We start from the raw sequence: 13,729 nt of genomic DNA, 5'->3' as shown, positions 1-13,729 counted from the left end.
TACCAAGAGCAATACGTGCTATATTTCCAGAATTGACATTTCAAAAGCAACATTTCCAAAACATGTGAAAATATGTGTGCAAACGGTTATGAGAATAATGAAAATACGTGAAAATAGAACATGTGTCAACGTGAAAAAAAAAACATCTTCAAAGATTCAACCGGTCGGGTGCTTTTCTCTCACGCATTGAGCGTCGCGGTGTACCAGTGGATACAGAGTCCGAGGTGATTCCTTTGGGTCGCAGTGTACCAGTGGATACAGAGTCCGAGGTGATTCCTTTGGTCTCCACGAAGGGTGTAGCGTTTGCAGAGGTTTTCGGGGCATCCGAGCCGGCTGGAGCGGCCACGACGATCTCCGGCAGTGGCGGGTCGAACTGTTGTCCTGACTCTGACGATGCTACAGGCTCCATCGACTCACAGTGACGGTAGGTTATGTGGACCTGATGTCGACGAATTTCGCGGCCGTCCTGCAGGCGAATCACACTGGACAGTGGATCTGGCTTCTCGATGATGTCCCTCGATGACGCCGATGTAGCCACGTCGCACGTGCACCAAAATTTCGGGCAAACACTGGATCTCCAATGTTGATACATCGACTGTTGGACGTCTTATCGTGCACCAACTTTTGATTAAGCTGGCTTTGATAAACATTTGATGATATGTCTGGTTTGAGATTGTCAAGTGTCGATCTCAAGTGTCGTTTCATCAATAACTCAGACGGAGCTGCACCGGTTGTTGATTGTGGCGTGATGCGGTATTTGAACAGGAGATGAGACAGCTTTGTTTCCAGGGTTCCCTCCTGAAGTTTCTGCAATCCGGATTTGATGATTCCCACGGATCGTTCGGCCAAGCCATTTGAAGCCTGGTGATGTGGGCTGACAAACTTATGTTTGATGCCATTCCGACGTGTGAACTTGGCAAACTCGGTACTGGAAAAACACGAACCGTTATCACTCACGATCATCCTGGGCAGACCATGAGTGGCGAAACAGTGTCTGAGTCTTTCGATGACAATGGCTGACGTAGTACCACGCGTCACATAGGCATCAATCCATTTTGTGTGCGCGTCCGTAATTATTAGAATCATGCTGCCGTTAATAGGCCCGGCATAATCGAGATGTATGCGATGCCACGGTTCGCTGGGCCATTCCCAGGGATGCAGTGGCGCTTTCGCAGGTGTATTCCGGGTGCTCTGGCAGGGGTAACAATGTCGAACATGATGTTCGATATCAGCATCAAGATTCGGCCACCACACATAGTTTCTGGCAAGTGACTTCATCTTCACAATCCCGGGGTGACAGTCATGGATTTCATCCATGACCCTGGAACGCAGAATTTTCGGGATCACGACACGACATCCCCAGAGTAGGCAACCATTTTCCACGCTGAGTTCGTTTTTACGTGCTTTAAAAGCCGCAAAATCTGGGTCACCCTCAGGTAGCAAATGCCATCCAAGCTGTACAGCCTGGACAGTTCTGGACAGAACAGGGTCTCGTCGAGTATGAGTGCGGATCTGGCCGGAATCGACAGCACAATCTTCCAGATGATCCATCAGTGCGATAATGGATCCTAGTGTAGGCGAATCATCAACGGATTCTGGAAGGGGTAACCGACTCATGGCATCTGCATTTGTGATAGACGAACCGGGCTTATAACAGATGGTGTAGTCATAAGCAGCGAGAAACAGGGACCAGCGGATGATCCTGGGCGGTAGTGTGTCAGATGTCGCCTTAGTTGGACCAAACAGACTGATCAGCGGCTTGTGATCAGTGCGAATCGTGAAATGATGTCCAAGAAGGTACTGGCGAAATTTGCCGACGCCGAAAACGATTCCCAATCCTTCCTTGTCAAGTTGGGAATAGTTTTTCTCTGCCGGGGACAACGTTCTGGATGCAAATGCAACCGGTCTTTCCGTACCATCAGGCATCACGTGTGATAATACACTCCCCACTCCATACCGACAGGCATCGCATGTCAGCACAAGATCCTTCTCTGGATCAAAATGAACGAGAACATTGGACGATTTGAGCAGATCCTTAGAGGTCTGGAATGCTGATTGTTCAGTAGACCCTCAGCTCCAGGAGACTCCTTTCCTCAAAAGCCGATAAAGGGGGCCCAAAACGTCGGTCACATTCGGGATGTAACGACCATAGAACTGAAGCAAACCGAGGTATGACTTCAATTCGGTCACATCTCGTGGAGAAGGAGCATCCTTGATAGCTCGGACTTTCTCATCTGTCGGGTGTAGACCCTCAGCATCAATCGTATGACCCAGGTACGTGACTGATGGCACCATAAACTTGCACTTGTCTCGATGCAAACGTAGGCCGGAGTCCGAAATCTTCTTCAGAACTCTCTCCAGGTTCTGTAGATGTTCCGCGTCCATACGACCAGTAACCAGAATATCATCCTGGTAACAAACGACGTTGCGTTCGGCGGCAAACAAACTGTCCATGACACGCTGATAAATTCCAGGTGCAGATTTCACTCCAAAACTAAGTCGGTGGTACCTGTACAACCCACGATGCGTGTTGATGGTAAGATACTGTTTCGAATTCTCGTCCAAGCAGAGCTGTAGATAGGTGGATTTGAGATCGAGTTTCATAAAAGTCTTGCCTCCCGTGAGACGAGCATAGAGGTCTTCGATCCTCAGGATTGGATATTTATCCAATGAAGAACACCTGTTCACGGTCATTTTATAATCTCCACATATGTGGATGGACTGGTCCGATTTTATGACCGGACGATGGGCGCCGCCCATTCGGCATACTGGATTTGCTCGATGATCCCCAGATTTTCAAGATGATCCAGTTCCTTGTCAATCCGCTCACGCAGGGCGAAAGGGACTGGGCGAGCCCTGCAAAATATAGGATTGGCATCCCGGTCAACCCTGAGTTTAGCCGTATGTCCTTTCAAGGTTCCAAGCTCATCCTTGAAGACATCTGGGTACGTATCCAGCACATTTTTGAGTGTGTATGCTGCGGTAGGAGAAACGTTGGCTGCCCGGAGTTGATGAATGCTTTCCCACTTCAGTCGAATTATGCTCAACCAGTTCCTGCCGAGTAAGGAAGGGCCCTTTCCAGGAATGACGATCAGGGGTAGGTGAAACTCACGGTTATCGTAGCCCACCGGCCACCGTGACGTCACATGTACCGCAGGGAACAATCTTCTCACCTGTATAGGTGGAGAGTCCATAGGTAGTAGGTTTCAGATGGGGTCGGTCAGCATCACTCCACAGGTTTGTGAAAACAGCATGGCTGATGAGCGAGACGGCTGCACCAGTGTCGACCTCCATTTGCAATGGTCGATTGTTGACGACAACATTGGCAAGAAGAGGGTCCCGTCTATGGTGAGAATCAATATGAAGCAGGTCATACGATTCTGAGTTGTCGGAAACAGAGCTCACCTGGTCAAGCTCGGGTTCCTCCGAACCGATAAACTGATGAATCTTGTCAGCAGCTTTTCCTTTTCCCAATTTGCGAGTGATGCAAGATGGAGCAATATGGCCAGTTTTCGAACAGAAATGGCAAGTGGCATCTTTGAACCGACACGTCTCCGGAGGGTGCTTTCCGTTGCACCAAAAACAGTTGTTGTGGGTTTGAGACTGCACTGGCTTCTGACGAGGAGCCTTGTTCCAACGTTTTGGCTGAACATGATCCAACCGATTCACAGCAGGGCTGGTACCAGATGAGCGAGTGGCACCGATGCTTGTAGCATTGCGTTCAGCACTTTCCATGGAAATGGCGGTGTCTCTGGCATTTTGGAACGTCAGTTTTCTCTCAGCAAGCAGGCGTCTACGAGTGCGGTCATCGGACATGCCAACCACCAGCAAATCACGAAGCATGTCATCGATCGTGTCCCCAAACTCACACAGATGTGACAGTTTTTTGAGGTGTGCAATGAAGTCTGCGATCGACTGACCTTGCTGCTGTCTGCACATGTAAAAATTAAACCGACACAGGATGACTGAAGGAGATTGATTGCAATGTTCCTTCAAAGCGGCCTTGAGCTCTGCATACGTGAGCTCCTGGATTGTCCGAGGCCGAATCAGGTTTTTAACGAGTGTGAACGTCTCACCTCCGCAAACGGACAGGAAGACGGCCTTCATCCGGCCTTCGGTCGCGATGCCGTTCGCCTCGAAGTAGAAAGACAACCGCTCAGAATACGTGTCAAAATCCCCCTCATGAGGGTCGAATTCATCGATATGGCCGAAAGATGTCATGGTCTAGATGTTTATCCTCGTCGCCATGTAAAGTATCTCGACAAACTACGATCAATTGTCGTACGCATTTATTCACTCTGCCGTTCAAGGCCCGATTCACAGCAGCGCCATCCGAGCTCTGGCGTAGGGATACAACCCGGTCCCGGTGTAGGGATACAACGGTGAACATTTGCACTGCATACATGACACCCCCTCCCCATTCCTGTGTCTCCTTCCCCTTCCCCTCCCCTCCCTTACTCCTCCCCCTCCTGTATTCCACCCTCCCCATTACTGTTCCCCCCTCCCCAATTCCTGTTTCCCCTCTCTACATTCCTGTTCCCCCCCTCCCGCCCCCATTTCCCTCCCCTATCCTCCTCCTCCTCCCCCATCATCCCCCGTCCCATTCCTCCCCCGCTCTCCCCTCCCCCTTCCATCCCCCCCTTCCTTTTCCCCCTCTCCTTCCCTACTTGTCCGTCCCTCCCCCTACACCCTCCTACTCTTCCCTTCCCTGCCCTTCTCTGCACCCCCTCTCCTTCTCTCTCTCACCCCTCTCTTCATATTCCTGGCACAAAGCGAGCCTGCATTGTCCATTGTCCGATAACGCCAGGTACTTTTTATAGTTGTTAATATAACTCAAACCTGTTCGTTGAGGTGTTTTACTTATTATTATCTCCACGCTTTTTCAAAAAAAAAAACGGATGATATTGTGAGTGACTCAGTTCGTCTGTCCACCCGTCACGCTATCTCCTCCAAAAAGGTTGGGCAGAAATTCACAAAACTTGGTGGTTTTGATGACCACATGGCACAACGGTACAAGAACAGTGTCATTTTTGGCCTCACCGCATGGAGTGGTGTCAAAAGGTCAAATACCAACAAATGCAATTACTGACACATTTTAAAACCTTTTTTCTATAAAACGTTGTAAATGCAATCACCATTGGGGGACGTATGAAATACATAACAATTTTTTTTTTTTGATCCCCAGTTCATGCCTCAGGGGGTGGGGACGTGGGTCACAGGGGTCAAAACTGGACAACATCTTGACTCAAAATTTGATATTGGGTCTTTCCACTCCGGGTGGAACTTTTTGCTATCTTCTGACTTTGTTTTAGGTGGGAAGTGTGGGGATTCGCGATGGCGCACATTGGACTTCGCTCTAATCTCTCTTTTGTAGAAAACTCCTGTTTCCACAATCCAGGGGATGATGTCACATGGAAAAGGAGTTTACTACTGTTATCGGTCATGTGACCTTCAACCTGTTTATTTGGAAGTTTAATTATCTCTCAACCTGGAATAAAGAGCCTTCTTAATATTACCTGTTTATTGACAACTTTCTTCTGATGGTTCTTTGTTTCACTCCTTGGCGTTTTTATCTCTTCACAGGTTAAGGGGATGTAACCTGAGCACCAAGTCCGGGCCTATCTTGAGGGAACTGAAGAACATCAACAACTTGGTATTTCTTGAGTGAGTCTTGAATTGTTATTGAGTTGTTTTTTTTTTCTTCTCTTTCACTGGACACGGATTTGTGAATTTCCATCACACGGTTTATAAATAAACTCCATTTTTAATGCAATTACCCAGAGATTTCATGAAACCCATATAATTATATAATTGTTTATGGAGAGGAACTGGCTTATAATCCCATAATTATATAGTTGTTTATGGAGAGGGACTGGGTTATAATCCCATAATTGTATAGTTATTTATGGAGAGGGACTGGGTTATAATCCCATAATTGTATAGTTATTTATGGAGAGGGACTGGGTTATAATCCCATAATTATATAGTTGTTTATGGAGAGGGACTGGGTTATTATCCCATAATTATATAGTTGTTTATGGAGAGGGACTGGGTTATAATCCCATAATTGTATAGTTATTTATGGAGAGGGACTGGGTTATAATCCCATAATTATATAGTTGTTTATGGAGAGGGACTGGGTTATTATCCCATAATTATATAGTTGAATATGGAGAGGGACTGGGTTATAATCCCATAATTATAAAGTTGTTTATGGAGAGGGACTGGGTTATAATCCCATAATTATATAGTTGTTTATGGAGAGGGACTGGGATATTATCCCATAATTATATCGTTATTTATGGAGAGGGACTGGGTTATAATCCCATAATTATATAATTGTTTATTGAGAGGGACTGGGTTATAATCCCATAATTATATAATTGTTTATTGAGAGGGACTGGGTTATAATCCTATAATTATATAATTGTGTATTGAGAGGGACTGGGTTATAATCCCATAATTATATGGTGTTGAAGTGATTTATAAACATAACTATTGAAATGGTGAAAGTATTCCCAAAGTTCTCCATGTTGTTAATGGAATGATAACCTCAGGGTGTTCTCTTTCCCTCCTTTACCATCAGTTTGAGTTCGAATCCCATCGGTGATGAAGGATTGGATGGATTGATGGAAGGCTTGAAATCCCAAACAAAGTTGCAAACCCTCGCGTGAGTGGGCATGGGATTTGTTTTGGGAAATCAAAACATAATGACGTCATAATTCCGGCCTGATTGTGTACCTGATGTTCTCCAGGTGAGCCCTGACCTCCATAATTATCCCTTCCTTGAACTTTGTGTTTTGCTTGTGTTCATAGATGGGAATGAAAGGCTTCGCCTGTCTTGTGTAGCGGATCATTGGGGTGAATGAAGCGGGAATGAGGAACGGTTAATGACAAACTACTCGATGAAGGATAAACGGGTACATTCTGAACATTCATTGATACATTCTCTTGTAGTGAACATTAGTAAATGTGAAAAGGGATGAATAATCTGAACTCAGATCAGTTGATCAATGTTTGTTCGTCCTGGTCAATGAGTTAAAGTGAAGAGTGACGTTGTAATGGTGAAGAAGAAGAATACATTATGGTGTACCAGAACCCTCAACATAACGTCTGTGGATCCGTTTGGGTTCAAACCCATCATGGCATGATCCATTTACCCCGTTTGAACACCGATATTCGACCTATGGTGTCAAATTGAGGTGATCATGCCACGTGGTGCACATGATGCACCTGCAGAGAGGGGACAGGTTGGTGCAAGCCGAAGGTTTGGGGAAAATTGATCTTCGTTAGAAAACCAATAAACCAACTGATGAGTCACTTTGGACCGTCATGTCTGTGTCACACCCTCAATGTTTTATAAATAATCGTATCACGACCATTCCGAACAGATTCATTAAAATGTTCGTACGTATTAAATTTCTCATTATTCATTAATTTTATAATTCGCCATTCGTTTTTTAAACATCCATTTGTTCCCCCTGTTTGTAAGGGGGTTCAGATATTATTTAAAATCTCGTTATCTATGCTTGGATATTGTTTCATGAGAAACTAAAAGTGTATTTCATGTATCTACCATACACACCACAATGTCGGCTTGTGTGTTTGTACAGATGTCTGTCCTCTTCATGAGGGTTGGTTTTAAAGGGCAATCTTTTAACATGAATGTGTGTTCACTATGGTCTACTTTTGAGGATAAAAGAAACTCAAAAAACATTTTCCAGAAAAGAGTAATCTCTTCTATTGGAGGTGTAGACGGTGTCTTGCAAACCGAGCCTCAAGGGTGGTGTACAGAAGCGTTTTTTAAAAATAACAATAAATACAATGTGCAGGGAGGTGAAATTTGCTGCACATGATGTGCAATGTATGTAGAGTAAACCGAGTGTTCATTTACATCCATATGTTGTCGAATAAATAAAGAAGATATAAGCACACCTGACACTAGGCCGAGGCTTCAGACTTTGGCATGCTCACGAGGCTGCACCGTCGAATAAACTGTTCCAACCCGTGATTCTTGATGGGCTTTTTACTCGTCATATGATAAACGACGATCCTTAACATGAGAGGACATGCTTCATGATGCACCCCTCTTCCATGCTGGTAGTTATTAAACTTGGTATCATTTCAATACATCCCCCCACCCCTCCCTCACTTCCACATCTCCTGTGTTCACTTCAACCCCCAACCACTGTTCTGGCACGGCAGTGAAAGGTAATTCGTTTAATTTGATTAAACATGAAGAGGAAACTGAAGATCTGAATTCACCGCAAACTTCTGTTTTCATCCCCAAACTTTTGCACTCTTCCTCTCCCCCCTATTAAATGTAACTTCAACCTGTACCATGAGATGTTTTGTTTATGTCTGTTTCCACGATCCAGGAGACAATGTCTCATGGAAAGGGACTTTCTATTGTTATCAGTCATGTGACCTTCAACCTGTTCATTTTCAGGTTATTTTATCCTTTAACCTGGAACAAAGAACCTTCTAATATAACTCGTTTATTTACAACTTTATGCTGACGGTTTTTTGTTTCACCCCTAGTTTTATCTCCTCACAGGTTATATGGATGTAACTTGAGTACCAAGTCTGGGCCTGTTCTGAGGGACCTGAAGAACATCCTCAACTTGGAGAAACTTGAGTGAGTTTTGAACTGTTACTGTGAAATGAGGCGAATAGGGACATCAAGGTGAATAGGGACACAAACTGAAAAAAAGTTCGGAAGCTTTTTTCGCTGAAAATTGATAACCATACTGATTTGTTGATATTTGGGTTGAAAGTGTTATCTTGTTTTTTTTTTAAAGCAACTTATAGTTCCTATTAACCCCATATATGGGATAAATAGGAATAAATAGGATTTTTATGGCTGTCCCTATTCACCCCGTTTTACGGGTGAATAGGGACAGTTACTAATACCTCCGAACCCCGAGAGGAGTCACGGCAGAAAGATGTGTTATTCTGTATGTCAAAGATCAATGGTGAAACCACACCAATTGTTACCAACGAACAAGTATTGTATTAAGATCACACAAGAATAACAGTACAACAACCACAGTAATCAATTGTACAACCAATATATATTTCCTATAATGGTACCATCAGGTTTGTACACTATAACTCACTGTGCTCCAAGTGAGCGAAAAGAAGAACATTCCCCAATGTCTCTATTCCGGCATCAAGCCAAAGTCGATCCGCTCCAGTAATCATCAGAATGATGTCTAATCGAGACCAGAATCCCATTCGGATGACAGTCAGTCCCACTGCCAAAGCTGTGCAAAGGCGCCCTCAAGGTGACTGGGAAATCACACCCTCGGGTATGGACGTTCCACGGCTCCCGATCGGCGAACCGCAGATTTCCCACTCAAAAGCCACGTTACAATCGTTACATACACACACCAGATTAACGTCTGGAGGCAGTGACAATGGTTAAAGCGAGGCGAAAAACCTTGAGCGATGCGCAAATCCTGCGCGAGGTAAAAATGGCCGATTTCTGTTCTTGTGGCATAACGGCATTCCGATGATTCTCTCCGGAATCAACCGCAAAACCTGTCACGCAGGTTTATCTGTCACAGTGATGACAACTCTGTCGCAGGAATCCCTTTCCCGGGAAACCCAAAGTTCACACGTGACCCGCTCGCCAACGTTCGCTCAGGACCTTGAAGCAGCTCGGCTTCTTGTCCGACTCACTAGCTCCACCTTCTCTTCCTCTTCGTCGTCGTCCGGTTCCGGTTTCATTTAAAACATTAACTTTTTACCTTTTGAAAATAGTAATCTCTATTTACCTTAAACGACAACAATAATAGTATGTACATGGAATCAAAAATGTTTACAGTGGATGAAAACCACAACAACGGAAGTGACGAATCTGTAACATAAGGGTGATGTTGGAATATCTTGATATATTCACTCTGTGGGAAAATAATTTAACCACTGTGGGAGAGCAATTTAACCATGGTGGGAAACAATTTGACCACTGTTGAAGTCAATTTAACCATCGTGGGAAAAAATGTCTCATGGAAAGGAAAGTTGTACTATTATCGGTCACGTGACCTTCAACGTGTTAGCCCATCCTCCATGTAGCGGGAGACGAGGTTTGCAATGACTTTTGTGTGTGTCTGTCTGGGCCGTAACTTTTTTTTTAGCCATGTGAACCTTGTTATAAAATTCTCAACAAAGCTTTATTATGATGATATGGAGAAGGCAAATTAATAATTTTGTCCAAAGGTCAAAGGTCAAAGGTCAACATCACATAAAATCGTAAATTTTCATGCAATTGACCTGAAATTTTAAGAATTTGCACATTGGATTACTGAATTGGTTCACCAATCAAAAGCTAGAAGCTGATTTTTTTTTTTTAGATCAAAAGGTCAAAGGTCAAGGTTGCATAAAAGCATAAATTTTTATTTGATTAACTTCAAATTTGAGCAGGGTTTCCATGTTGATTCACTGAAGCATATTGCTTTTGAGGTCAAAAGGTCAAGATCGCCTAAAATCGTCAATGTTTTGTATTTTATTAGCTGTTTTCATCATATATAGCATACACAAGAAGTCTGAATACAAAGCAGAGACGGGCAGGCGTTGCATTTTCAGATGCTTTCTAGTTCTGAAAAGGTTATTTGAAGTTATTTAAAAACAATTTAACAATTTAACCACCGTGGGAAAACAAAAACAATTTTAAATAATTTAATCACTGGTTAAAAAATTTTAAGCACCATGAGAAAACAATTTAACTACTTTGGGAAGCCAATTGAACCACCGTGGGAAGCCAATTGAACCACCGTGGGAAAACAATTTAACCACTGTCTGAAGCAAGTAAAATCTGACTTTTCAAGCGTTATCCCTCTCCAGAGTAAAAGAGGGGTGAATGTCTGAAACGTCAGTTTCTCTTTTCTTCTCTCCCGGAGTTAGCATACTTCAATCAACGTTCTGCTGATTCATCCATTTTGATTACAACATCATTCTGATAAGTAAATAGAAACTTATCATTCATTTCATTCATTCACCGTTTTGTTTATTTGTTTAATTTTAACCCCTTCTCTTCTTCAGTGTGCGTGGAAATGATCCAAGCCTCGATAATTTCATAAACAAGTGAAAATGGTTCTATCGCGGTGAGTGTGAAGGGGAGCGGGTAGTGTATGTTTTGTGTAATTAAAATAAGTAGGGTGAGAATGAGCAATGTCTCGTCAATGTAATGAAAGTAGATTGCAAAGGGTGGGGGAAAGGAGAGGAGGGGGGGGATAAAATAATTTTGATTTGTTTTGGTGTGGGGGGATCTTTTTCATATGTATGCAGCACAAGGCTGTGATGTGGCGTCATTGGCTGAGGGAATGGCTGTGCTGGTGATGCAATGCCCTCTGTTGTTTATGGCAGGAATTTGGAATTTGGCCATGGTGCTCGCTTCCTCTTCACGAAGGACACCATGGGATCTTTATCGTCCACCAATGAATGCTGGCAGACTGGACGCCCATATAATGTCCATCTGGGGGAATCGCAACAACAGTAGAGAACAGGAACATCGGGAGATCTGTGGAAGAGAGAGAGAGGGTTGGGGCGGGGTACATGGGATAAACAAGATGGACACTACAATGACTTTCAGGAAAGAAAATGGATTTTAAGGAGTTGGGTTGAGGGTGGATTAATGGAGGTAAAGAAATGGTTTTGGATAACACTGCAATTAAATTTTTGCATGAAACGACATGAAAACATGTTCGCAATAACACCTGGATTCCGGCTAGATTGCCTTCCCTCTCTCTCGCCTTCCCCTCCATCTGTTTCCAGAAACCCTCCATGTTAGCGTTGTGCATGTAGTGAGGTGTTTCCCATTTTGCATGTGAATTGTGCTGCTATAACATGCATAACCCTTGCAATCATGACTGGAAAGCGTCCGTGGAGTAGCAAGGTTGGTAGCGCGAGCGAAAGACAGAGGAAGGCCATCACTGTTGAAGTAAAATTGGATGTAAAATAGGACAATAAGTTGAGGATTGAGGCAGCACTCCCCCTAACCTCTGTCTCTTATGTATAATGGGAAATTTTTAGTTTTAATTTACAGGTTTTTTATTTACAGCACTTGCACAACACCTGCTCTCAGGCTGAAGGCGAGGAGCTTAGCGATTGACGATGACATTGGGGACTTCAGGACCAGCCCATAATGGACCTACAGTGTCATGGCACACCATATGCTGTCGGTTTGACGACACACACACATCTACTAACATGTACCCGATGACATGGCTGAAAAGACGATTCACTTCCAATCCCACATCATCAAGCTTCGCCGGTGACAAGAAATATTATTATTATTATTATTATTTTTTGGGGGATGAAAAAGAAGGGTGCGGTTAATACACGGTCGCAGTTAATACACTGGAAAATATGGTAATCCGGATAAAGCAGCAAGATTTGTGTAGATTTTAAGGATTTTTTTTTTTAATCTTTGGGGTAAAAACAATTTGTTTATACCGTATATTTTAATTCCCCAGTGATGTTATACATTGCTTCAACTTCAATCGCTGATACATGTTGGAGGATCTTAGGAATATCTGGAAGATTAAATAAAACCACAACGAGTACCAAGGTCCATAAGTAATGTGGTTTCATAATTCATGATTTATACATTGTCCCATAACTAGTGATTTATACATTGTCCCATAACTCTTCATGTAAACATTAGACCATAACTCATGATATATACAGCTTGTGCACAAAGAAACACCAATTTAAAGTCACTTAATAGGGTGTTGGTTCACCACGTGTGGCCAGTACGGCCTGTATGCGCTGTGGCATAGAGTCCACCAGCGTCTGGAATTCTGCAGGAGGGATGCGGCACCATTCTTTCACGATAAAGTCAATCAACTCACACCACTTTAATGGAGATGGAAAACGCTATCTCATGTGTCATTCCAGAATATCCAATAAATGCTTCATTGGATTCAGATCTGGTGACAGAGAAGGCCATGACATATGGATGACATCAGTCAGTTGGGAAACCAATTGAACCACCGTGGGAAGCCAATTGAACCACCATGGGAAAACAATTTAACCACTGTCTGAAGCAAGTAAAATCTAAATTTTCAAGCGTTAACCTTTCCTCCAGTTAAAAGAGGGGTGAATGTCTGAAACGTCAGTGTCCTGTTCATCAAACCATTGGGCGACCACATGTGATGTGTAGATGGGGGCATTGTCATCCTGTAAGATATCGCTCCCGATAGGAAAGAAATGCTGCAATATGGAGTGATCTGCAATAAGATGATCACTCGGAACCATTAAGTAGCGATTGGCATTGACCTTGCATTCTAACAGAATTACTACATCCAAACAATGCCAGGAAAATGTGCCCCACAACATTAAAGAACCACCAGTACCCTTCAATGTTGAAACCAAGCACTCAGGATTCTCGAGTTCCTTAGGTTGGCGCCACACGTGCACTCGTCCATTTGTCGAGAACATGGTGAAGGATGATTCATCTGACCATATCACATTTCTTCACTGCTTGTTAGTTGATTGCTTGTGCTCTTTGTACCACTGGGCTCGCAAAACGTGCACTGCCAAGTGTGATGAGTGGTTTGTGCTGTGCAACCCGACAATGGTATCCCGCTCTGTGTAGTTCTCGGTGGACCGTTTTTGATGAAACTGGCTGCTTGCATCCCAGGTTGAAATTTACCGTCAATTGATATGCAGTTGCTCACCTGCTTTGCCTTGAACTTCAAATTAATGCAGGGATATCACAATCCTG

General features: G+C 43.7%; 1 protein-coding gene and 1 long non-coding RNA gene across 4 annotated transcripts in view; one reads left to right on the top strand and one right to left on the bottom strand.

The window, feature by feature from the left end:
• LOC144889567 (NACHT, LRR and PYD domains-containing protein 3-like) overlaps nucleotides 1–12,579 on the top strand; it is a 42,371-nt gene extending 29,792 nt beyond the window's left edge. The window contains exons 9-13 of one of the 3 annotated variants that reach the window (XM_078770275.1): nucleotides 5,584–5,664; nucleotides 6,587–6,670; nucleotides 8,558–8,638; nucleotides 11,044–11,105; nucleotides 12,062–12,579. In XM_078770275.1, coding sequence (XP_078626401.1) covers nucleotides 5,584–5,664; nucleotides 6,587–6,670; nucleotides 8,558–8,638; nucleotides 11,044–11,089 — 292 coding nt within the window. In that variant the 3' untranslated portion in view covers nucleotides 11,090–11,105; nucleotides 12,062–12,579. Of the gene's footprint in view, nucleotides 1–5,583; nucleotides 5,665–6,586; nucleotides 6,671–6,816; nucleotides 8,009–8,557; nucleotides 8,639–11,043; nucleotides 11,106–11,367; nucleotides 11,509–12,061 lie in introns of those variants that run through there. The other 2 variants (XM_078770276.1, XM_078770277.1) reach the window with 2 other exon arrangements.
• LOC137416258 (uncharacterized) overlaps nucleotides 8,991–13,729 on the bottom strand; it is a 40,745-nt gene continuing 36,006 nt past the window's right edge. The window contains exon 2 of the long non-coding RNA XR_013621877.1: nucleotides 8,991–11,521. This is a non-coding gene — a long non-coding RNA (uncharacterized LOC137416258). The remainder of the gene's footprint in view (nucleotides 11,522–13,729) is intronic.

The sequence above is a fragment of the Myxine glutinosa genome, chromosome 1 (assembly GCF_964187855.1).
Source record: "Myxine glutinosa chromosome 1, kmMyxGlut1.1, whole genome shotgun sequence".
Taxonomy (NCBI): domain Eukaryota; kingdom Metazoa; phylum Chordata; class Myxini; order Myxiniformes; family Myxinidae; genus Myxine; species Myxine glutinosa.
The sequence above is the reverse complement of the archived record's forward strand: the minus strand, read 5'-3'. Positions and strand labels throughout refer to the sequence as shown.